Source organism: Chelmon rostratus, chromosome 17 (assembly GCF_017976325.1).
Source record: "Chelmon rostratus isolate fCheRos1 chromosome 17, fCheRos1.pri, whole genome shotgun sequence".
Lineage (NCBI taxonomy): Eukaryota > Metazoa > Chordata > Actinopteri > Chaetodontiformes > Chaetodontidae > Chelmon > Chelmon rostratus.
This window is the reverse complement of record NC_055674.1, coordinates 14513125-14537401: the sequence shown is the minus strand read 5'-3', so window position 1 is coordinate 14537401 and position 24277 is coordinate 14513125. Positions and strand designations below refer to the sequence as shown.

The following is a 24277-nucleotide window of genomic DNA, read 5'->3' as shown; positions in this document are numbered from 1 at the left end:
GAAAAAATCAGAATAGGCTTGCTCTAGAAAACAAATGGTGGTCCCTCTGCCATTTGTGCCAAGAGCGCACGGTGAAGGTCTTCCTGCATGTATTGTGAGAGGGAAGAACTCTAATTTGTACATTTGTCTGGCCGTTGTTGTAAATAAATGTATTTATTTTTTTTGGTTTTATCTATCTGGTTGAGTTAACAATAAACATTAATACATTATTTAAAAAAGAAAATGTATTAATAAAATGTTTCTTTAGCGAAGCAAGAACTCAAATACTCCCTCTGCTTTATGGACTGAAATAACGTCTGCTGACCTCTTCTCGTCTTCCACTAAATGCGATTGAAGGGAACTTCACTCTGAGTTGCACCTTGTTTTCTCCTCACAGAGTTTTAGTTTGTTGTGTGAGACAGCAATTTAAACACTGACAGACAAATAAAGGAATTCTCCTGTTGATTACCACAATAAAATATATCTCACAAAGCCAACCGTTTTCTTTTTCCTTCATTGTGGACAAACACTAAAAACCAGGATGATTTTACGAGAAGCGTCTACTTAAGGTATCTGGTGTAGAGTTCTAATAAATAAGTGCAGCGGGGAGAGAAAAGCGGGAGCGAGCTGTTTGACAAACACAGAGGAATGGACTCTAATTTATGGCTGTGATTCGGTTGGGTGGTATCTGGTTGGGGTCAGGGGTTTCTTCTTTCACTCTTATGCAATCAATCAGGCACGTCTTTGCATATGCACAGACAAGACTTGGCAGTCCTGCTTGATTTCACTGCCCTGTAACCTTGAACACTGGAAAAGAGATCACATGCACAAGAGCACACACACCCAGAGCCTAACATAGAATAGCTTTGGTTAAATTGCCCAAAATCTGTGTGGGCTTCTGCGACATGACTGTATGTCACCTGGCATTTTTGTTGATTTAAAAACACAAGTTTTATTACTGCTATATTATCATTAGTCATATGAAAATTAAGCAAAAGAGCTCAAACGTGTGTGTGTGAGACATCATATCCTGGCATCAACAAGTCCCATCAAAGTGACATTTAAACAAATAAACTGTTCTACCCTGTCATGCATTAAAAGTCAGGAAGTTATCTTGATGAATGTATAATTTCCTACTTTAAGAGTGCTGTACCCTCTGAGATGTGTTGTGTGATGGAAGGAGCACTGAGAATAAACTGGGATGCCTCTCACCCACTCGGCAGTGTTGGAGGATGAGAAGCCGTGGAGGGTCAGTCTTCCAGCATGCAGAGTGGGCTGTTGAAAGGCAAATTCAGCCTTAATTGCAGCGGCTCTATTCTTTGCTGGTTTCCCTCAGCTGCCAGAAGGAGATGGAGGGTGGAAAAAAAAGCAACATGATGCAACAGCTGCACTTCCTTTCCTAAAGCCATAACTCCAGACACTTTAGACCTGAATCATATTCTGTGAGCGATCAGTCCAGACTAAGAACACTTCCGCTTCCTTACTTTAGAGCTACGTAATGCTACTGATGGAAAATGTTGCATAGCTTCAGTTTAAACTTTTTGTCAGGAACTTAAAAAAGCAGACAAGACAGTTTTGTTATTTATTTAACTCTGGTGCTGTAGACCAGTGGACTCAACAAAATAATGAGCCACAGAAGCTGCCAAAGCAGCAAAAAAAAGTCTTTTTCAACAGGTTGATTGCTGTCTTTATAATGATCAGTGCAAAAGAAAAGCTGCAAACAAACATTTGCCTTTGTGGTGAAGTTTTGATAGACAATGGCTATTAGTTGACAAAAACTGCATGCTCTGCTGTGGTTCATTATTGTCATGGATATGCTAAAGAATGTCAGTTGCATGCCTCCATGTTGAAAAAGATGCTCGTTTGCTTGATGTGTTTCTTCCGCTAATGTCACCTCTGATGTAAAGACATTCGCTGCTGGGAAATGGGCGTCCATGTGGACGATTGGCTGGAAATAAGAATTAAATCTTGTCGCCCTTGGCCCGGGGACAGTGACAGCTCATCAGGACAGAACAAGTCAAGGGAACCACTCTTAGCATCTTCTTGATATTATATTGCAGCTTCTCTTTCCATTCACAGGATCATCAGATAGCTGAGGCAGAGTCATGCTATTCTTCTGAGGGGTGTGGAGAGCTTAAAGGTTAGAGGAGTGAACTTGTGACTGGAAGATTGCTGGATGGAAAAAACCCGCCCTGACTGGGAATAATCTGATAGAGGAAACTGGTTTTAGACATTAGGATGGATTAGACTGTAATTTAAACTACTGTCAAAGTGAAGCTGCGAAACGACAACTGTGTTAAATTTCATTTACTTAAAAAAAAGAAAAATCAGTGTTTGCCTGTTTTACTTTAACCCCATTATTTAAGCAGTATACAAGAAACACTACAATGTAGTTGTGAGAGGGAATTAGAATAATACATGAGTAACTGGTGTATAAAAAGTTGATAAAAGGTTAAACACAGTAAAACAGCTGTAATCACATTTAATGATAAATGATTACACACGTTAATAAATCCTGAGTGTGTTAGGAAAAGTATTTATGAACTGATTATACACAAATCATTCAAAGGCATATTATTACGAGAGTGAGTTAAATAAATACTTCAAATTTTATATTCATTCAAAATGTGTATTTCATATCACTGCTGCTATACTGTACTATATTATGTGGTGGGAATAAATAAACTCAAATAATGTACTAAATGTAATTAAGTACAATTTTAAGGAATGAATATTTCCATAATATTTCTGCTACTTTTTACTTCTACTTACAGAGAAATGTAGTACTTTTGACCACATTTATCACCACTATTATCTGACTGCTGTGCTTAGTTATTACTTTTAAGCTTATGAAATACAATTCATAAACTGTTTTTTTTCTACCCTACTCCTCTGATTAATCTCAAGACCAACCAGATGTACAGTATTTTGTGACCCTGTTTGGTATATAAGACTAGTTCTACCTTAACCAGCTACAACAGAAACCTTCTGCTTAAGTAATGATACATGAGGAATAATATTGAATGAAGGATCTTAATACTTCTTCAGCCACTGATGTTATTGCTAATCACTCATTATCTCTTAGAGATGCGTCACTGGAGGAGTTACAGTTGTTGACAAATTTAACTTAAAATGTGCTTACAAATACATTTTAGTGTGTTATAAACCGTTAACTGGTTAAATATGAGATACATTGGTCCCTTTGGTATGTCTACACACCGAGGTTGTTGTCAACATGAACATGAACAGAGCTCAAATGTCCCTCGAAGCGCATTGCCTTGACGTGATTCAGCAAACATCAGTCACAGGTGAAGCTGGTTTGAATTGCATTTAGTCCATCAGACCTCTTAAGAAATAGCTGAAGCCAGTATCACTGACCATCAGAACATATGAGACTTCACTGATCATGTAACTCTTTAAGTTATTTTGCTTATGGAGACATTCATCGTCCAGCTGAGCACATCACTCAGCAGTAGTAGCTGCTCCAGCCTGGACTCCTGCAGACATACAGTATTTGATTACAGCAACAGGCTGATTGGATTACAGGAGGCACTGACTCAAATACCTACAGCAAACACAGAGCAACTGGAGAACTTCCTATTGGAGATGAACAAGCAGAGAACACCAACCATTCAGAGCACACAAACACCAACAGGGTCAACCCTGGCCCCTAAAGGATGCCGTAAATTCAAAAACTATCCATAACCCCCTGGTGCAATCTCCTTCTCAATCTCCAATAGCAACCATCCACTCCTTCTCTCACTTTCTCTGTCAGACTGATGCTGTTTGTCTCCATCTAACAGAGATGTTGTGTTTGCTCTCCCCCTCTCTGGTGAATACAGTATATCAGGTGCTCCTGATTCTAAGCATGTTTAAGTAAACCTAAAACCTTTTCAGCAAAAGAATCCTTTATCTGAACTTGCAGACATGACCCGAGAGACCAGTCAAATGTTTAATCCATCACCTCTCAGAACTCTACACCAAACTTTGAGTATATCATCAAATGTATCACTGTATCAACTGTAGAATGAGCAAACTAGTTTTATTGAATGGAATAAATTTTCATAGAAGCTCTCCAAAAACACACATTGTTGATGTAGTTGACTTCCTAACTCTGTATTCTATAATTAATAATCATTTGGAGATCAGAGCTATTTCAATAGACTGGCTGACAGGTTCTTGAAGCACCTCTTTGCTGCCCTCATGTGGCTTAACAATTTTCTAACATGCTGCATGCAACTCTCCCTTACAGCCGAATCACAGTAGATTTATGCATTAAAATGAAGTAACATTGTAATGTATTTCTTGTTCATTTGTAATGTTTTATTTTCTTTTGTGTGTTGCAATAGTCAATATCACAAAACAAAGGATGACTTTTTATATTTTATATATTTTATTACATAAATGACATAATTTAGACAATCTGGCCCGTTAACACAAAGACAGTGCTGAACATTACACACATTTTGGTTGGGTGGAATTGCAGAGCCATGCACTCCTTTAAGTCCTCCACTGTTTGAGGTTTATGCATGGGTTTATGTACTGTTTATGTTGTTTATGTGTTTGTTTCTATAATCATTTGATTTGACCAGACACAGATGCCCACTCATTCTCCCTCCCTGGCCCCCCCTCGGCACCCCCTCCCCTGCCCAGCCCTGTATGCAGAGTTTCCATTCAGCCCCAGTTGGGCTGGTCTTCATCTGTAAACGACAGGATGTCTGTGACCAGGCCAGTGCCGATGGTTCTGTTTCCGTCTCTCAGAGTGAACCTCTGGCCTTTTTCCAGAACCATCGGCTGGCGGAGCGTGAGCGTCAAGGAGGTGTCCTCCCCTGGCATCACCATTTCCTGAAAGACAAGAACAACACACAGGAGAGCGGTTAATGTCCTGCAAAATCCTCATGTTGTATTACATTTTTTTACAATTGGTTTATGATTAGTTTATGTTGGGAGATGTTAACTTTGTTTTTGTTAATTGGTGTATGCCAAAACCATATCCTCACTGGGACAAACCCATATTAAGTGACGAGAAAAATGCTGTAAAATAATACAGTCCTGCATTAAATGTTACCTTTGCTAAACTTAAAATTATTATAACTCTCTCATCCAAAAATGCAGCTTTGCTTGTATCATACTGCTTTCACAGATTAGACCTGAAACATCATGAAGCTACACAAAGTAACACTAGCTACATGCACCAGCAGGGTGAACTGTTGGGGATGGGATTCAAACTTGACACCATTTGACAAACATCCATTTACTGACAGACACACACACGTGCGCCCATGCACACACACCTTGTCAGTGGGCAGAGTGACTCTGCAGGCCATGTCCCAGGTCAGAGAGAACATGACGGGCATGAAGTTGGAGACAAAGGGTTTGTGTCTGCCTCCCTCCTCTTTACTCAGAATATACACCTGAAATACAGGAAACAGAAACACACACACAACAGTGTTTCCTTTAGTTTGTTATATATTTCATTTTAAAATAGAATTGGTTTGTTAGTAGTTAAACACTGTTTAACTGAGTGAATGCCCTCAGAGTCATTACTGTGGGCTGATCTCCCAGTTTGTCTTTGAAACTGCTCTTTGACCATTACAACTGATGGATTATATACAGTCATGTAACAGATGTGATGTTGGCCATTTTGATTAACTGACTGTTCAAAACTATTACTAATTAATCAACACAGCGCTCTCAGACCTGGGCTTGGACTTTCTGGTGAGGCTTGATGGATCCTGGTTTGCACATCACCATCCCTCTCTTCACTTCCTCTCTCTTCAGTCCTCGGATCAAAGCGCCCAGGTTATCTCCTGCTTCTGCCCGATCCAGAGACTTGTGGAACATCTCAATACCTGAACACAACAGGACGGACAGCAAGGTGAATTTCCTGTGTATACACCAATACTCCAAACCATTCAGTGATCCTTGGTACTCTGTGTAGAGCTGCTACATTCCCAAAAATTCAACACTCATTTACTCAGGGTTTTCCTCAAATTAGTCAATCTTCTGGATATGTGTCGTTTTTTGGTTCACAGGCTTTGTAAACAGCACAGGAGCTCCTCAGCTGAGTTTTTGTTGCCTTTTTTTTTTCACTCACCTGTAACCACTGACTTGAAGGCACGATTGTGGCCCACAAACTCAGACTCGTCTCCTTTCTTGATGACACCCCTCTCCAAAGTGCCCGTCACCACCGTACCCCTGCCTGAAAGACACAACTGATAACTCTCAAATTTCCTGCGATACAGCATTTTACTGCGAAAGGTGCAAATCATTTCACCACTAAACTAGAGCTGCAAAAATTAATCAATTAATTGAGTAGTTGTCAGCTATTAAATTAATGGGCTACTAATTCGATAATCAATCGGTTTGAGTAATTTTTTCAGGAAAAAAGTCAAGATTTCCTGGTTTCTTCACTTCTCTGTGACAGCAAACTGAATATCTTTGGTTTGTGGACAAAACAAGACATTTGAGGACATCATCTTGGACTTTGGGAAACACTGATCAATATCATATAATAATTCACAATTTTCTGACATTTTGTAGACCAAACAACGGAGCGATTGAGAAAATTAACAGATGAATCAACAATGAAAAGCAGCTCTACACTAAACACAAGGAACTACATTAAAGTTGTGAATTTATCAGAAGAAGAAATTAGCACCAATATTCCTCCTTAACTAGGTATAGCACTGCAGTTGGGTGCTGACACAAACTGTATGCAGGCTGCATTTCTTGGAGTTTTTCATACCTGGGATGGAATAAACCCCTTCAACAGGGAGAAGGAAAGGTTTTTCCAGCTCTCTTTTGGGAAGAGGAACATAAGAATCCACAATGTCCAGCAGTTTCATGACTGCATTCGCCCCAAGGTCTGGCTCTCTGTTCTGAGATTAAAAAACAAAACAAAAAAAACATTCGGAACCCATTTACACCTGGTCTTAAAATGCGATCTGTAAAACAGACACACTATTCAGATAAAGAAGGATAGACAGAAAAATGCATGGTAATGCAAGGAGTAAATGAGTTATGATTGGATTTCCCTGACCATATCTGGAGGTAGTTTGGCTCGCATTATGTTGGGATCTTAGGTGTAAACGCAATCTGTATAACATGCTGCCATCCATACACAACATAACACTAATACAGATATTTGCTTTTAAATAAAACAACAAATTGTTCAAATTAAGAGAGTGAGCAAGCGAAAAAAAGGCTGACAGAGACATGCCTCTAATTACTAATGAAATGTCTATTCTGTGCCATGAAAGCACCACAAGATGCATTATTCAGCAGAACTAAGTGAAAAAATGAAAGCAGTACATGAGGGAAATGAATGATGTACAGTAAGAAAAAAACTGTGTGTGATGCTCATCTTTGCACCTAATCTGCTGTTAACAAGACGTTCAATGTATCTAGTGAGATTTGTCTGCCCGCCAGTACTGCAACAAACTGACACAAAGAAAGGAATAACTTATTGTTCTACATTTGACAAATTGACAAGAGGGGACCCGTAATTAAGGGTTCATTGTAGGCAGTGTTTCACAAAGTTTAGAAAGTTTCCCCAAACTCAACAACTGGGGGTTGATTTGCCACCACCTCAAATTACTCAGGCACAAGTTTGGCTCGAGACAGAGATCCGATCTCAAGGAGGATAATGAGAATGCATTAAAACTACCAAGTGTAAACACAAAGGCAAGATCGGATCATTTATTATCCAGATAACAGACCCGGATACAGATCCCATTTTAACACCAGGTGTGCATGAGGTGTCAGTCAGATCACATCCACAAGCCTCACATCAGACACTCAAACTGATTTTGTTGACTGGACAATGATTTTCAACTGTAGCTAACTGATAAAAACCAAGCAACTGAACTAAACACAAATTACTGCCAGCCTTCCCCTCACCTCCAGGGCGCAGAGGGCTGAGCCAATCACAACGGGTGTGTTCTCGCCATCATAGCCGAACTCCGTGAGCAGCTCGCGGATCTCGATCTCTACCAGCTCCAGCATCTCCTTATCTTCCACGGCGTCTGCCTTGTTGATGAAAACCACCACATGCTCGACACCTATCTGCCTGGCCAAGAGGAGGTGCTCTCGTGTCTGAGGCATCTGGCCATCGGTGCCCGCCACCACCAGGATGCAGCCATCCATCTGAGCTGTACCAGTAATCATGTTCTGAAAAAGGAAAGGGGTAAGGTAAGAAGAGGTGATTAATTACATTTTTAAGTAACTTACAAAGTAAATAAATAAATATGTTTGCAATACTAGAGATAAGCAAGGATTTTGATCAGCTAACATAACAACAATGCTGCATCATGTTCAGCACCTTCTAAGCCAGGTTGGCTGTACAAGTAAAGCAGGTTACCTTGACATAGTCAGCATGACCAGGACAGTCTGTGTGAGCATAATGTCTGTTGGCTGTGGTGTATTCTACATGAGAGGCGTTGATGGTGATTCCTCTGGCCTTCTCCTCGGGGGCATTGTCAATGTCTTCATACTTTTTATAGTTAGCACCACCAGCATCAGCGAGAACTGAGGACCCAATGACACACCAAGGTCACATTTCTGATTTCTTCTTTCACAAAATGAGAAAAATGAGGTCATGATATATTTGTTGTTTGTCAGTGGAGCCAAATCAGTCTCTCAATCAAATTACATTATTCAGTGTGTTTGATTTTTGGTCCTCTGGGCAACTGTAAGAGCAAAAGCTTGGACATCAGTTATTCTACCTTTTGTGATGGCTGCAGTCAGGGTTGTCTTGCCATGATCAACATGTCCGATTGTTCCGATGTTCACGTGGGGTTTGTCTCTGCTGTATGTCTTCTTAGCCTCTGCAGCAAAGGTCCGCCGACTTAGAGGCACAGCACACTACAAGACAAAAACAAGATTTTGTAATTGTAAAGTTGCAAAATCCATGTTAAACAGTCTGTAGACTGCAGTTTGTGTGCAGGCTCACCAGTTTGAAGGAGCTGTGCAGGAGGCTCGGCGAAGAAAGCTGAAGGGCTGAGAACAGAAACTCAAAATATGAAATGCAAGATAATGACTTATTATCAGGATAATCCAGTGTAGTTCATCCTATAATTCCATCACTGTGTGTTCCAGTAAAACGCTTCTTGTCACAGTACAAGCATACATGTTTGTTTCAATCAGTGCAAACCTCTGTTGATAACGATGACTTCCTTACCCCACTGACACCAAGTGCCTCACACATCTTTGTTGACTGTCCAATCAAATTTTGAATTTTACAAATGTCAGGAATCAACAGGGAAAGCGTCATGTTATCAAAAAAAAAGGCCAAGAAAATCGGTGTGGGACTATGTCAGAGATTTATGTCAGATTTGAAACCATAACGTACTGGTTCCATCAGGTAGCTGAGGCAGCAGCTGACATTAAGCTAACAAAGCCATTTGAACCGGAAAGGAAGACCAGAAATTGTCACTCTTTCAATTAAGATGCTGTTACTTTCAAACAGTAGGCTTCGGTACTTTTCTGGCCGTCTATGATATTAGCTGGTTTCAATCATCATCATCGATCAGTCTGTCCTTATCCTCGGCTAACTGTATCGTAAGCTAACACTTGGTAACGTGACCTTGCTCTACGGGAGAGACAGCATCATCTCTTCTTTCCACTATAGGTTATATTTCTAGACACACAAACAATATATTATGGTGTGCAGAACAAACCAGAGTGCCAGGAGTCAACAAAATGTCAAAAATGCATGCAGAGTCACATACTACAAAAGAATCAAACGATTTTACCGGAGAAACATGCACGCAGTCCCACAAGCGCCGCCATCTTGGACGGTTAGACAACCCAAAGATGGTAAAAAAATCAAGACAATAAACCGCTCCAGGCAGCAGACTTGCGCTGCAATAATAGCGCAATATCTATAATATAATAATTTTATGTTACAACGGTACATCAGGTCTCGCTACTGCTACTACTATTACAAGTACTACTAATATTAACGGTACTGTTATTATGCATTATTATTAGTACAAACTAATTACAACAATAATAATAACAATAATGATGATAATACATATCAAATATTATGTTATTACAGTCATTTAATAAGCGGGAGTGCCAAGCAGTAGTTTTGGGATACCAACGATAGATCAGACCAGAGCTGATCGTTTTTTAATATATCTTATTTGTTTCTCTGGAGGAAAATTACTTTTGTGTTGTTGTCGACAATTCTAGAAAGCTGCTCTTCTGCTTGAAGAAGTCTCATACGGTACTCCTCTCGCTTACTGATACTCTCTGAATGTCGCACGTAAAACGCCGCTGATTTACCTTAAATACGCTAATCTGGCGGAGTTTGCTGTTGTGTCCTTTAAATACAAGGCCATATTGCCGTCAGTTTGACTGAATTTAGATTTTTACTGTAATAATAAAAAGCAAAGCGTGAAGTGACTTTAAGGTGAGACAAGAGGGTGACAAAAACATTTTGCTTGCCAATTTGGTCCAAGGTTTACGGGGAAGCATGGCAGCCTCCTTGCCACTCGTAGTTCAGCTAGCTAGAATGTTCTAGCGCATTCATGCTAGTGTGTTGAAAGGGGGAGCTAACTTGTGTTCAGCTAAGAAAAGAAACCGCGTGTCCATTTATTCAACACAGTTTTATAAGACTCTTGAAGAGGTAAGTTGGGAAGAAACCAATTCTGTCAAGGAGAATCAATGTTGTCCGCAGGCAAACCAGTTGTGTTAAGATCGGGTTATGTAGGGCTGCTGTGTTTCTGTACTTCTGTTTTGTTTTTTGTTATTTGGCATAATTCTAGTGATGTTAACTAATGAGCTATTACTACTAAACTTCCGAGAAAGCGGTCCTACAGGTAGAGCAAGGTTAGTGTGCTAGCAAGTCTTTTAAAGATATGTCTGCTGTGTTTTGGGTTCATTCCCCCAGGTCCTGTCTGGTACTAAAGCACTTCATGTCTGGAATCCAGTTGTTCTTGTCTTGCTGATTTTCTGTTTTTTCCTCTTCAGCTGTAAACGTCATGGCAGAAAACAGTCAGAACAGGAGATATCCCCAGAACCTCCAGGGGGTCCTGCAGCTGGCTGTGGAGGCTGGCTCAGCCGCGGAGGGACCTGCCCCTCTTGAACCAATGTCAGAGGAGGTGAGGCTTTGGTTAAATTTACAATCTGAGACGGCTTCAGGTTTACACGCACACACTTCGTCGGGTCCATACTTTCTAGTTAACCTCAGTAAGTGCCCACAGGACTTAAGAGCAGTCTGATAAGGAGACATATGTGAGTAACAGGTGCTGTTTTTTTATTACACTGTAACTCCTGTAGCATTTGGGCTAGCTCCATTTACTTGATATTGAGATTACTTTGAGACTGTTTTAAAACGACTGTTCCATCTTTGGACCCATGAAGACCTCTACCTTGTATCATCATATTCTTTCCTTGTTACAGAGGAAAATGTGGCTGAGAGAAGCTCTTGCAGAAGTTTCCAAAGGGCAGATGGATGAGGTGCAGCAGATGAAGCAGTGCTTGGCTCTCTTGCGTGAAGAGGGAATGAGCGAAAGGCAGAGAGACGGAGAGGAGGAGAGGGATGAAGAGGATGGAGATGAGCGGGAAGCAGTCTTTGAGATTCTGTCGGAGTTGTGTGAGAACCTGGACAGTGCTAGAGGTTTGTAATGATTGGCATTAGCGTTAATATTTTCCAGGCAGTGTATACATCAGATGTTAGCATGGACCAAGAGCCACTAGCTAGGTAGAGCTTATGGTTAAAAATACTATTTATTGGCTCTAACCTGACTGTTTCCCCTTTTCCTCTGCTTCACAGACCTGATGGTTCTTGGTGGACTGGATTTGTGCCTCTCCCAGTATCTGTGTCATGCCCAAAGTGGGCTGAGGTGGCGTGCTGCCGAGCTTATCGCTTCCTGTGCCCAGAACATGCCGCAGGTGCAGGTCCACTTGCTCAGCATTGGGGCGCTGCCAAAACTGCTACAGCTGACAGACTCAGACCCCCACCCCACTGTCAGAGTAAAAGCGCTCTACGCTGTATCATGTGAGTATTCAATATTAAGATGACTAAATACTCAATTCTGTCTACTTGAAACTGGCTAGTTGTGATTCTGAATAGTAGTTTAATCAGAAGCATTTACTAGTTTTAAGACAACACTCTTGCATTTGTGCCGCTTGACTTTAAGCATACAGTCAATCTCAGAGCCAACCTCTTTACTGTGTCCTGTTGTGTCTTGAGGTCTGGTTCGAGAGCTGGAGGCCGGACTCCAGGCTTTCTTGTCCCACGATGGCTTTTCAGTGCTGATGCGAGGCATGCAGTCAGAAAACGAGAAACTCAGGACCAAGTCTGCATTCCTATTATTCAACCTGCTGACGTCGCATCCTGAACAGAAGGGTAGGAAGGAGAACGACACTGAAGTTAAACTACAGCTGTGCATTTTTTGATCTGGTAATACTACGCTGAGGTTTTATTGCCTTTCAATGAAGAGATTCCTCTACAGTGGAAGAGGAATCTCTGGGAATCGCTGTCTTTAAATGAGTTAATTTGCAGTCATTTGTGTAAAAAAATTAGATATGAATTGAAATGAGAAAAAGTAGCTTCAGTCAGGAAGGGGCCTCCATTCATTTTGGCAGTGGAGGACATGGTTAACCACTTCACAGTGTTTGAATATAGAACATTATCTGTTGGTTATGTCAGTAAACTTGTGGGATACTTTAATAGTAAAGCTCTCAAACATTACTGTTCACTCAGGTTAGTTAGTTCACTCGAACCTCCCTCTTGGGTTGCAACCATCTTATCTATAGAAATGTATTTAAAAATAAATGTGTGAACAGCCATGCTCTTCATTCCCAGGACTCATTTTCACAGTTCAAAAATCTGCGCTGAACTGGATAAAAGAGCCTTTATGCACAGTGTGCTGCTCCCTCTGCCTGGAACCACCTCCAGTTGCAGTAGATCAAAAATTGTAGAATTTGTCCTCTTAGTGAATTCAAGTCATTGCTGCAGACACTGAATGGTCTCTGCTCAGGCTGCTGATGGTTTGGGGTATTTAAGAAACTTGACCGTAGTTATTTTTAGTTGTTTTTTAAACAGCTTTTGGGTGGTTAGGTTATTTTCTTCGTAACTCATTAACATAATTCTGTGACTGAATCATATCTATGTTATTCATGATTTTATGTTTGCATATCTGTTTGATTTTTTTTTTTCTGCTTCTTCCCTGAACTGATTCTGGGACTCATTCACTTTGATCTGATATTATATCTGTTTCCTCCATCCTGCAGACACAGTTGTCTCCATGGGTATGGCACAGCAGCTGGTGGCTGTTCTCCGCACACCACACTCACCTTTCCACGAACATGTACTCGGCGCCCTTTGCTGGTAAGAAACACTCTCTACCTTGTCTGTGGGGATTTCATTTATCCAGATCATGGTACTTCTAAGGTTCTTCCAAAGGGCAACTGGATTTTGTTTGTAGTTCTAGAAGACGTTTTGTTTAAGGTCACGTTGGGCCAGGGTAATAGACTAACAATGGGTGGGTCCTGATGTGAAGGGGACTCTCCACCATGGGAGACCGAGCTTTTTCCTCGGCCGCACCACACCTCTGGAACAGCCTCCCATCCCAGCTGAGGGCTATTCAGAGCCTAGACTCTTTTAAATCAGGCCTTAAAACTTTTTTTATTCAGAAAGGCCTATGAATGTTGATTATGAACTGATTTTAACCAGTTTATTGTTTTCATTGAGCATGTTTTTTTTTGTTTTTGTTTTTTTGCTTGAACTTTTTTGCTTAACTTTTTAACTTTGTAGCACTTTAAGATCCTGCCAATGAAAATTGCACTAGAAATTGAATTTATTATTATTATATTATTATTATTTTTCCACCCGACCATCATGTGAGTCATCAAAGGCACCTGGTTCTCGGAGTGAATGGCTGTTGAGCTGCCTGGGGAGGGACCTGAGTATTGCCATGTAAGTGGTTATTATAATAGTTATTATAAGTGGTGTCTTAGGCCACCCCCTTGGGTCAGTGAGGGTCATTCCAGTTTGACATGGATGGACCGGTTTCTGCCTCAGGGTGTTGTTGGGCTTGAAATGCACAGGAATGTGGTGTTTGTTAAAAATCCTCCTGGGTTTTTAACAAACACCACATTGCTGTACAAACTTGTCCACCCTAAGGACAAATGCCCAGGAACAAACAGAGCAGTGTGGTGTATGCAGTGAGGAGTGCTCTGACTTTGGAGAAACAAAACAACCGCTCCACAAATGGTACAGCACAGAAGAGCCAACACCTCGGGTCAAGACTCAGCAGTCAATCTACATCTGAAGGACAAGGGACACTCCTTTGAAGACAGTCAAGTACGTATTCTGGCCAGGGAAGACAGATGGTTTGCAAGAGGAGTGAAAGAAGCCATCCATGTCAAACTGGAAAGACCATCACTGACCCAAGGGGGTGGTCTAAGACACCACTTATAATAACTATTATAATAACCACTTACAATGCAGTACTCAGGTCCCTCCCCAGGCAGCTCAGCAGCCATTCACACCAAGAGACAGGTGCCTTTGATGAGTCACATGATGGTCAGGTGGAAAAACGCCTCCCCTTCACACCAGGACCCACCCACTGTTAGTCTATTGACCCATTAACACCCTGGCCAATGTGACCTTAACGACTCACACGAAAACCAGACGGGTCCATGACTCTGCAAGAGGATAAATACCTGAGACTTCCCACCAGTCAGTTAGAACTGAAGAAGCCTTTTGGATGAGAGGGAACATTGTCTTCTAGAACTACAAACAAGTCCAGTTTCTCTTTGGAAGAACCTTAGAACTCTCCACCTTGCCGTATTCACCCCTCACAAGTTGACATTAGTTCATGGTTCACATTAGTAATGATACCGTTTTGCTTCTCTGATGTCTATCTAGTTTGGTAGAAGACTGTCCACAGGGTCTCAGAGACTGCAGGGATCCCGCTCTGGGTCTGGAGGAGTTTCTCAAACAGCGATCCAAAGAGCTCCAAGGAAAAGAGGAGTGTCAGGTAATTCCCATGTCTTTAGCCTGATGGTGAGAGATGGTAAACCAAGTTTATATTTGTATCATTCAGACCTAAAATTGTGTTTAAGACATTTTTTATTTGTAAAGGAACCAGGTGCGATAAGGGCAGTTGTCTTTTCTCGTCTCCAAACTTCTGCATGGAATTCTAGGCCAATGAAGATATTTGTTTAAAAAAAAAAAATCATAGTCTAGGATTAGGCTTAATTCTTGAACATGACACAGCTTTTAAAGTCCCATTCTTTTTTTCCAACAGGAACAACTGGACTTCTGTGAGCGTTTGAGGGTTACATGTTTCTCCGGCCAGCGTTCAGAAGACAATGGGATGGATCGCTGAAGCCTTACTTACCTCACCTGTTTTGGTTTCAGTGTGCAATGATGTAACAGAACATTCATGATCTGGTTCATGGAAGCTAAGATACGTTATTGTCTGTTACGACAGATGCTGTCCATATTTTGCACGTTATCCAGGAGCTGGATTTTACTGTGTAAATAACTCTTAATGTATAAAATCCTTTTTCAAGTCAGCTGTTATTTTCGTCCAGTTTTCACAGTTCTTCATATCTTAAATCTTACATCTCCATCACAGGTAGTATGTAAATAATGATCTTGTTCATGGTTCATATTTACACCTCAGTGTTAATTTAGTTACATGTACATCTAATTTTTTTAATTGTTGTATGTTAGGGTTGTCTGAAGTATTATGGTTTCATTTTTGTCTTTCAAAGCATGACTCAGACATTGTTTCTTTCACACCATATTTATTTATTATTAACAAAACAAATGGGAGTATTTATATCATCTCATGTCCAGCTCACAAGTGGGAAAACATTGCCACCACATGCGCCACCTGCACATAAACATGGTTGTCTCTGATTAAAATATTTTTGACACAAATCACAGAATACAGATGGTATTGATATTTATTGGATTTCCTTCAAATGTGTTTGTAGACTGTGATAGTTTAAAATGGCATGCCTGCTGGTACAATCATTTAAATATCAAATACAAGTTGGAAATACATTAACATTTTTGAGTTGCAAGCTGCTTCTGTCTACTTATTTTTTTTTAACTTAGTATCGTTCAAGTGCTGACCATAAGCAGAGCTGACCTTGTTTTATTTATCTTCCTCTTTTCCCATAGGTAAGGGGTTCCAATTAAAGACTCAAAGTCCTAAAATAAGTATTTATAGGCAGTTTTAAGATTTTACCAGGGTGAAGGAGATACTTCAGACTTTAGGGATGCAACATGGATGCTGTTTAGGACCGCTTCCATTTTGCAAAATCATCCTTGTATTCCACTGCTTTCATATCGCCCACAGCTATTAGAAGCTGTGCCAAATAATATGTCGCCATGACAACAATCTGGCCATGTGTCATTGGTGCCACCTTGAAAACCTGCAGAGCCAGTGTCATGTCAGACAGCATGAAGGACAAACTTCCTAACAGTGTTGCTGTGTGACGGGTTCTGATGGCTAATGTCCCCATTAGAGTAATTAAGAAAATGTAGACCCCCACAGCTGGAATGAGCAGATCTGAGTCTGGCGCCTTCTGAAGGAATGGATATACGTAGATGTAGAAACCTCCTCCCACCATGAACAAAATCAGAGATAGAAAACGGGTCCAGGAGGAAGAGGAATATGCTGCATAACGACTGGAGAGGAAGGTGAGTGAGTACAGCAGATGAGCCACAGCAAATGCACCCATTCCTGGAACAGATGTGTGAGATGTTACGTATCATTAGGGCTGTAACTAACAATTATTTTCATTGTTGATTTGTCAGTTGATTATTTTCTAGTTTCATTAATTAGTTGTATGGTCTAAGAAATGTTAAAATGGTGAAAAATATCGATCAATTATTCCCAAAGCCCAAGATGACGTCCTCAGTGTCTTTTTCCGTCCATGACCCAAAGATATTCAGTTTACTGTCATAGAGGAGTGATGAAACCAGAAAATATACACATTTAAGAAACTGGAATGAGACAACTTTGACTTTTTTTCTTAAAAATTTACACAAACTGTTAATCGATTATCAAAATAGTTGGAAATTAATTCAGTAGTGGACAACTAATCGATACATTTATTTATCGTAATTTAATACTTTTTCAGTAATTACATTTATCACTATACTGTATATCCAATGCACGTACCTTATACTGTTAGCACCTGTTAGGCTTATAGCACAGATTTCACTGTTGACTGTGACAATAGACAAAAATCCCCAACATGCTGCTTTATTTGCATCTTGAAAATTCCCCAATTTGGGCTTCACTCATGTACAGACAAGGCACTTACCATGCAAAAAAAGCTCAGGCCATACCAGGCAACAGTCACCAACAGCAGAGAAAATCAGTCCTCCCCCCACACCCAGGACACTCTGACCTCCATTCCAGCTCAGCACTACTGCAGCCAAAAGGAGTGTTGGTGCTGATTTGACACCTGCAGCCGTGATGGACGAGGGCAAGTCAGGAGTCCAGAGGTAGAAGTATAGAGCTGCGGACAAAAAGAAAGGCAAGAGGGAAAAAAGGAGAGCCCAGGACTGATAGAGAGGGAGGAACAGAGAGGAAAAAGGAGGCACGGCACAAAATACATTTTCAAGGGTAGGCTGAATGTTTATCCATTCCACATGGAGAAAGCTGTAGTAAGGAACATAACAACTGATCAATGACTGTAAGTTAGAGTAAATGGTTTTCACCATGATTTTACCATATTTCTCCTCTGCCGCCTGTCAAAGGCATCTGTGTCAAGGATGTCCATCGTCTCAGAGTCAGCGGCTCAGGCAGATGTCTCAGTTGTATAAAGGTGTGGTTTGTCACCTCCTATCTTTTTCTGTCTTTACAGTTCTGCCTTTACTGGCTTGGTTACCAACATATCGTCCGCAGACGTTCTTGTCTTGTTCTCCGGTCTCCCCGTCTCGAATCTCTGCCGTCTCTCTTAGTCTGTTGGCATTTCACACCAATGAACTTTGGACCGATCCTTGCTGTCCGATTACACTCTGATAATCAATGTTCTCCCTGTTTTGAGTTCTCATGGACAAATGGCTGACCTTTGACCTCTCCAGCTGGAACGCATTGGTGACATCGACACACGAGGGGCAAAGTAGAACCAGTAGTAAACTCATACATGACAGGGTTGTTTGCTGGTAAACTTCTGATTGTTGATAATGACAAACTAATTGTGGGAGAATTGCCACACTCTTACCAGAAAGTGTCTTCCTTTGGGGAAATCCATTGAACCTGTTCGGTGAATGAACTGTTAACTGTTAATCTCTACAACATCTATGACAACAGAGATGCATAGATTTGATGGAGTCACTACTGTATGTTGAGGTTGGCAACACCAACCAAGTAACACCTTCCCATTGTCATTGGAATTCATAATGTGGAAGCAGAAATTCTGCTTCTGCACACGATTATTTGCCATTGAATGTGTTATATGTGATGTATGACACTTAAGGAGGTTTGTGATCAACAGGCAATCTTAGTAAAGAAAAAATAAATCTTAGGTTGTATTCAGTGAGTTCACTAGCCACACTGCTTCAGGTTTCCCCAAAAAGGTGAACACCATCCACTTAATATTGTAAAAGAAGAAACATCTGTGCAAAAGCAGAGCTAAGGATATAAAAGCAATGTCTTTGATTTAAAATGAAAACAGAAGGTGGTTTCATTGTAGTTCTTTGTTGCACTTTACAAGAGATTCTGAATGCGTCTGAGGCTGAAATTGTTTCAGTGGATGAGGGAGTTGCCCACTATGTGATTATTCCACACATGTGTGCACTAACAATGATTAACTATCTCTGAGTCAAACTTTGTACTGTGCTTGCCCACAATACCTGGAGTTGTGGGCCGGTCATTGTGCGTCAAGTTGTGAGAAGCGCGGCTCTGGAGCTGCGTGGGATTATCTGGTGAGTTGAGCAATAAATACTTAGTGTTACATTGATCAAGAAGAGATTGAGTGAGATCAGGAAGTAAGGTCACAAGGTCAAGTTGCAGGTGAATGTTCTGGGCTTTTCTCAACATGTTTGCTTCCTCAGCGACGGACATGGCAACCAGCTCTTCCTCCCAAAGGATTGGAGTAGTAGGATATGGACATCTAGGTCTGAACTCCCGATTCCAAACTTCATGCACACTTTATGATATACAGCTGTATGAATCTTCCACTAAAATGTATTCTTCTCATGTCATCTTCAATCATATAAAGGCCAGTACCTGGTGGAGAGGATCCTTAAAGATGGGGCTGCTCTCGGTCTAACTCTGGCTTTCGTTTGGAACAGAAATTCTGAAAAGCTCAAAGGTTTAGTTCCTGATGAGCTCATACTTGCTGATCTATCATCCTTTGCAAACAGGTGCAAACACACACATATGCATTACAAACCCATATGCAAAACACAGTATAAGCGTTGTATATTATCTCTGTGCTGCCATAGACAACATGCACCAAATGTTCCATGACATCTTTTTTAAACTTCAGTAAATAATCACTGTGTTTTACAGGCCATGTGACATAATTGTAGAGGTGTGCCACCCACAGATAGTGAAAGAATTTGGGCTTCACTTCCTGTCTCAGTGTCATTTCATGGTGAGATCTGGTTTTATTTTTACTGTCACTGCTTGATTTTGTTGTTATTTTTTTTGTTAGTGACAGGTATCAGTCTTTTTAGAGGTGTGCTTATGTTTATCAGTTAGGGTTTTATTTTCAATTGGCTGGACCTGGCTGGATCTGTTCTAAAGAGGAGATGTAATTATTATTGTCTATTATAGTCTTATCAGAGTAAAGGTGGTAGCATTAATTTCTTATGTTGTCTCCAACAGATATGTATGATCTCTGATCAGAAATGTTTACATGTATTTATTCCTTAAACTGATAAATAAAAAATAAATGTATAAACTTGGCACTGTAAGTACTGTTAATTGCAGAATTATGGAATCTTCTTTTTATGCCCTTGTGTGTCCTCCTCTCAGGTGGGCTCTCCCTCTGCCCTCTCCGATCCTGATCTGAACCAGGCACTGCGTCAGGCTGCTCAGCAGTGTGGTAGGACCCTTTACGTCCCCAGCGGTGCATTATGGGGAGGCCAGGACATCCAGAGGCTGAATGACAGTGGGACCTTGAAGGTAACACTGGGGTAGTGCAGGTGTGGCCGGGGGGGACAGGGAAAGGTAGGCATGCAGTTTGGTTTGGTTTCATTAATTCATGTCATGGCTCCACTGAAAAAAACGCAGAACTTTACAAGAAAAACATTGGAAAAAGAAATTACACAACAATTTCAAAATTAAGAAACATAAATAAATAAGTGAAATATTTCTGGAATATATCAGGGCAGTGAAACAAAGGCAGTTGGCAGTCATTGTGGCCATATTATTATTGTTTTGTTTGCATTTTGTTTTTCAGTCTAAGTAGTGTCATTATATGGCCTGACTGCTGTATGCAGTGTTGAGTTTCTCAGCCTGCTGGTCCTGGCCATGGGTTCAGCCAGCTTGTGCTGGTTCCTCAATGTCTTGGCTGTGCAATTGCCTCGTGTAGGGGGTACCAGGTCATGCAGGGGGTGTTGCTCATCATGCATGTCCCTGATTAACTTCACTGCAGCCTCCTCCCTCCTGATCTGGAGTGATGGTAGGGGTTGTGAAAAGTTACCAGCTCTTCTTGTAATGATTTTAGAGGCACGTGTCTTGACCCGCTCTAACTCTGCTTGTTGTTTTTTTGAGCAACCCACCAAGAGCGCTGAGCTGTATTTGAGGCATGGCCTGATGAGAGTGGTATAGATGGTGATGAGGTCATCTGCAGGTAGACCATATCTTGCTATAACGGTGAGATAGTGCAGCCTCTTGGAGGCAGTTTTTACTGCCTTCTCAACATGCGCATCTCCGGTCAGCTTTTGATCCAGGTGGTATCCCAGATATTTTGTTGTCTCCACAACAGGTACCATCTGTCCCCCCAGCACCAGCGGGGGAGGTTGTGGGGGGTCACGTGCAAAGCATATCCGTAGCTCAGCTGACTTTTTCCCATTTAACATCATGTTGTTCTTTGCTGCCCATTCGCCCTGCCTTTGTGCCTCCAGGCGCATTGATGTGTCTGTCTTGATGTCACATATGGGGATTGCTCTCGACAGCCCAATGTCGTCCGCATATCCCACATCAAGAGTGTCCTCGAACACAGCATCCCGGGTAGCCATATAAAGGAGGAAGACATATGGGGAAACTACCCCCCCTTGTGGCACCCCCGATGTAACTTCAATCCAGGGGCTATGGGCCCCATTTGCTACCACTCTTTGTCTCCTCCCTGTGATGTAACTGTGTATCCAGGCTGTCAAAGATGGGCACAGTTTTAAGTCCAGTATGTTTTTCATCAGGGTCCCGTGATCAATTCTGTCGAACCCCTTTGACATATCTGCCAACAGTACTCTCACCATTGTTGGTTTGGAGTCAGTTTCAGTGAGCCAGGTCTGCATTGCTCTAACTAAAGCTGTTGTGGTACTGTGCTTAGGCAGATATGCGTAATGATTTTTACACATGTCGAGCACTGTGGGCATAAGCTTTTTTAAAACAAACCGTTCTACTGTTTTCCCAACACAAGAAATTAGAGAGATGGGACGCCAATCTGAAATTGAGCCGGGGTCTTGGCCTTTGGGTATGGGACAGACATTCGACTCTTTTCCATTTGTCCATATGCCAGATGTGTGATGACCGGGGCCAGGTCCTCTGCCTGTTCTTTGAGCAGCCATGTTGGAATACCATCCGGCCCACTTGCTTTCATCTCACCTATGCTGCAGATGTCATTTTGTGTGAGAGGTCTAGATGAAGGGGAAAAGTAGTAATCTGTTGTTTTTGTCCATGATTTGGCAAAGAAGTTCTTTAGAGCTTCCGCAGCTTTGTTTTCATCTACTCCCTGTATTTTGATTCTTGCATCGGATGATTTAGTTCGTCCCAGGCCATTATTTATGAAGTCCCACCACTCCCAGCCCAGTGACCAGTCTTCACATGGTTTAGACCAGGGGTGTCCAAACTTTTTTCATTGAGGACCACATTCAGAAAAATATAGGAGGGGCTGGGCCACTTTCTAGAGGTGAGGTATATAGCTTCACCTTTAGTGTATTAAAGTTAGAAAAATCAATTAAAAGTTGGTCAAATATGCTATATTGTTGAATATGATTACAGAAAAAACTGCCACAGTACACAGAAAGAGTAGTGACAGAACTGATGGAGCATTATTGATGTTTGTCGCACGTGTACCTGCATACTAGTTATGTGCATGCATGCTTATTAACACACGGATACTGTGGAATATATTTTTAACTCTAAAGTGGGAAGGGCATTGCACTGAGTCAGAGCAGTCATCTGCCTTGAGCCTTGCTTTTTTTTTTTGGTTCTGCCATGTTTGGTAACCTGGGATGAATGTGTTCTGTGATTGTCCTTTTTTGGTGGGGCAGCTGCCTTGTTCAACAGTAGCTCCCCCTAGTGTTAAAACTAAGAAGTGCAATACACTCAGGCAAAAGTTCCAAGAGCGGGCCATATTCTATTCTAGTTTTAAAATTTCTTGTAGGCCAATTAAAAATGGACTGCAGAATAAAGAGTGAAAGGGAATTTAAAGACAAAATGGCAATTAAAGTGTTGTTTTATTCTAGTATTCTAGGACATGAGTGTCTTCTTGTGATGATTATTGTATTCTGATGAAACTCTGCTTCTTCTCCTGTTTTCAGGCTCTGTTTATAAGAATGTCCAAGCATCCATCCTGCTTCCGGCTGACGGGAGATGTCCTCTCTGATTGGACGGAAGGAGAGGGCCGACGTGTTTTATTCAGAGGCTCAGTGGCAGAGTTGTGCCCACTTGCTCCGAACAACGTAAACACCATGGCTGCGGCAGCAGTGGCAGCAGGAACACTTGGCTTTACTGGTGTTAAGGGAGAGATTGTGTCTGACACAGCGTGAGTCCTCTGAAATATCTAAATATCCGTCTAAATAAAGCCTTTCATATCTATTCGAATCATCCTGTGCATACCTCTTCATGCCTTAGGTTAAGTGATTATCATGTGGTGGAGGTGGAGGTGACTGGGCTTGGTGGCTTCTCAGTACACACAGTGAGGAGGAATCCAGCTAAACTTGGAGCTGTAACTGGCAGTGCAACATACAACTCTTTCTGGAATAGTTTACTTGGTGAGTCCTGCATGGTTCCCATAATGCTTTCTCAAACAGATCCTACCAACTGCCTACTCACACTGGAAGAAGTACTTAGATTACATACTTTAGTCAAAGGAACAATCTAAAAATACTTCATTACAAGTAAAAGACCCACATTTAAATTCCTACATTAGTACATAAATATATAATCAAAGTGCATCCTTTAAGCATCAAAAGTAATAGTACTGGCTCTGCAAAACAATACCCCACTTATGTGATTCCATATCGCCATATTGAATTCATCAATAGTATGTTACTGGTGTCCCTGGGTGAGGTGAAACTAGCAGAACTAGTTTTAGTGAAGTTTCACTAGACTACTGTCTGTCCAGGAGGTATTTGAGTCCAGTTGGTCCTGTGACAAAAGGGTCACAGGATGAATCTGAAGTGTTGGGAGATGATTAATGGTGTTGGAAACAAGAAAAGGTAGTTCTGCAAACGTTTGTATATATTTGGATTATTCTTTGCTTTATTTGTGAACTAGCAGATAATGTTAACTCTGTTTGGCCTCATGCAATTATTTTAAATGAAATTGTTGAAGAGGTTCAGACGTGGAAGCTTATCTGAAGTGTGACAGGGGCCTCAATGAGACACTTTTTTTGTAAGTGGTCACAAACAATACGTGTTTGATCTTTAACAATGTTTATGACAATGATTATCACGTCTTTTCATGTAAAATCTTAATCTGAAATGTAACTAGTCACTATAGATAAATGCTGTGAAGTAAAGTTACATACAATTGAAATACTCAATTAAAGTGCAAATGCCTCAAAATTGTACTTTATGCACAATACTTGAGTAAATGTACTTAGTTATGTTCCACCACCATCTACTGGTAAGTCTGTTGGAAGCAATGACATAATTGTTAATAATTTGTAATTAATTAATGATGTAATTACTGTCATGAATTAGCTGTTTAGGTCAGAATTAGATAAAAAGTCTTGACTTTGTTTGTGTGAAAATAATTGTTGCCAAGGCCCGTTTTTACCCTTTATATTCTTTTTTCTAACAGTTTGCAAAGGTCACGGTGGCCGAGTCTACTTGTGCTGAAGCAGGAGAGAACGCTGCAGGATTAGCCACAACACAGCAAGAAGATCCCCTTGCAGATAAATGCAGTTT

General features: G+C 41.1%; 4 protein-coding genes across 4 annotated transcripts; 2 read left to right on the top strand and 2 right to left on the bottom strand.

The window, feature by feature from the left end:
• Nucleotides 1-4349: 4349 nt before the first annotated feature.
• On the bottom strand, nucleotides 4350-9779 carry tufm (Tu translation elongation factor, mitochondrial). Its single transcript, XM_041957340.1, has 10 exons — nucleotides 9735-9779; nucleotides 8933-8979; nucleotides 8706-8844; nucleotides 8342-8508; nucleotides 7882-8151; nucleotides 6728-6860; nucleotides 6077-6181; nucleotides 5680-5831; nucleotides 5274-5393; nucleotides 4350-4824 (listed from the first exon to the last, which is right to left on the bottom strand). Exons 1-10 carry the CDS (start codon nucleotides 9769-9771, stop codon nucleotides 4654-4656), a joined length of 1341 nt encoding a protein of 446 aa, XP_041813274.1. The 5' UTR covers nucleotides 9772-9779; the 3' UTR covers nucleotides 4350-4653.
• A 710-nt stretch (nucleotides 9780-10489) lies between these two features.
• hspbp1 (HSPA (heat shock 70kDa) binding protein, cytoplasmic cochaperone 1) lies at nucleotides 10490-15971 on the top strand. The gene is made up of 8 exons (XM_041957632.1): nucleotides 10490-10615; nucleotides 10960-11090; nucleotides 11392-11608; nucleotides 11765-11989; nucleotides 12185-12340; nucleotides 13228-13324; nucleotides 14867-14978; nucleotides 15249-15971. The coding sequence occupies exons 2-8, from the start codon at nucleotides 10971-10973 to the stop codon at nucleotides 15327-15329; spliced, it is 1008 nt and encodes a 335-aa protein (XP_041813566.1). The 5' UTR covers nucleotides 10490-10615; nucleotides 10960-10970; the 3' UTR covers nucleotides 15330-15971.
• Nucleotides 15972-16251: 280 nt separating this feature from the next.
• On the bottom strand, nucleotides 16252-17748 carry tmem86b (transmembrane protein 86B). Its single transcript, XM_041957954.1, has 3 exons — nucleotides 17698-17748; nucleotides 17287-17530; nucleotides 16252-16700 (listed from the first exon to the last, which is right to left on the bottom strand). The coding sequence occupies exons 1-3, from the start codon at nucleotides 17746-17748 to the stop codon at nucleotides 16252-16254; spliced, it is 744 nt and encodes a 247-aa protein (XP_041813888.1).
• Nucleotides 17749-19032: 1284 nt separating this feature from the next.
• Nucleotides 19033-24208, top strand: aspdh (aspartate dehydrogenase domain containing). Its single transcript, XM_041957906.1, has 7 exons — nucleotides 19033-19087; nucleotides 19192-19336; nucleotides 19485-19569; nucleotides 19953-20102; nucleotides 22685-22908; nucleotides 22998-23137; nucleotides 24171-24208. The coding sequence occupies exons 1-7, from the start codon at nucleotides 19033-19035 to the stop codon at nucleotides 24206-24208; spliced, it is 837 nt and encodes a 278-aa protein (XP_041813840.1).
• The last annotated feature ends 69 nt before the right edge of the window (nucleotides 24209-24277 follow it).

Bases quoted from the DNA above. Each gene is read 5' to 3' on its own strand.
- tufm (XM_041957340.1), bottom strand. From the start codon at position 9,771: ATGGCGGCGCTTGTGGGACTGCGTGCATGTTTCTCCG. The intron at 8,152-8,341 runs GTAACCTGCTTT...TTCCTTTTTCAG, and splicing joins GTCATGCTGACTATGTCAAG to AACATGATTACTGGTACAGC. The intron at 5,394-5,679 runs GTCTGAGAGCGC...CCTGTATTTCAG, and splicing joins ACCAGAAAGTCCAAGCCCAG to GTGTATATTCTGAGTAAAGA.
- hspbp1 (XM_041957632.1), top strand. From the start codon at position 10,971: ATGGCAGAAAACAGTCAGAACAGGAGATATCCCCAGAACCTCCAGGGG. The intron at 11,990-12,184 runs GTGAGTATTCAA...TTGTGTCTTGAG, and splicing joins AGCGCTCTACGCTGTATCAT to GTCTGGTTCGAGAGCTGGAG. The intron at 14,979-15,248 runs GTAATTCCCATG...TTTTTCCAACAG, and splicing joins AAGGAAAAGAGGAGTGTCAG to GAACAACTGGACTTCTGTGA.
- tmem86b (XM_041957954.1), bottom strand. From the start codon at position 17,748: ATGGACATCCTTGACACAGATGCCTTTGACAGGCGGCAGAGGAGAAAT. The intron at 17,531-17,697 runs GTAAAATCATGG...CCTCTCTATCAG, and splicing joins GGCGGCAGAGGAGAAATATG to TCCTGGGCTCTCCTTTTTTC. The intron at 16,701-17,286 runs GTAAGTGCCTTG...CATCTGTTCCAG, and splicing joins GCCTGAGCTTTTTTTGCATG to GAATGGGTGCATTTGCTGTG.
- aspdh (XM_041957906.1), top strand. From the start codon at position 19,033: ATGGCAACCAGCTCTTCCTCCCAAAGGATTGGAGTAGTAGGATATGGA. The intron at 19,337-19,484 runs GTGCAAACACAC...TGTGTTTTACAG, and splicing joins CTATCATCCTTTGCAAACAG to GCCATGTGACATAATTGTAG. The intron at 19,570-19,952 runs GTGAGATCTGGT...TCCTCCTCTCAG, and splicing joins TGTCTCAGTGTCATTTCATG to GTGGGCTCTCCCTCTGCCCT.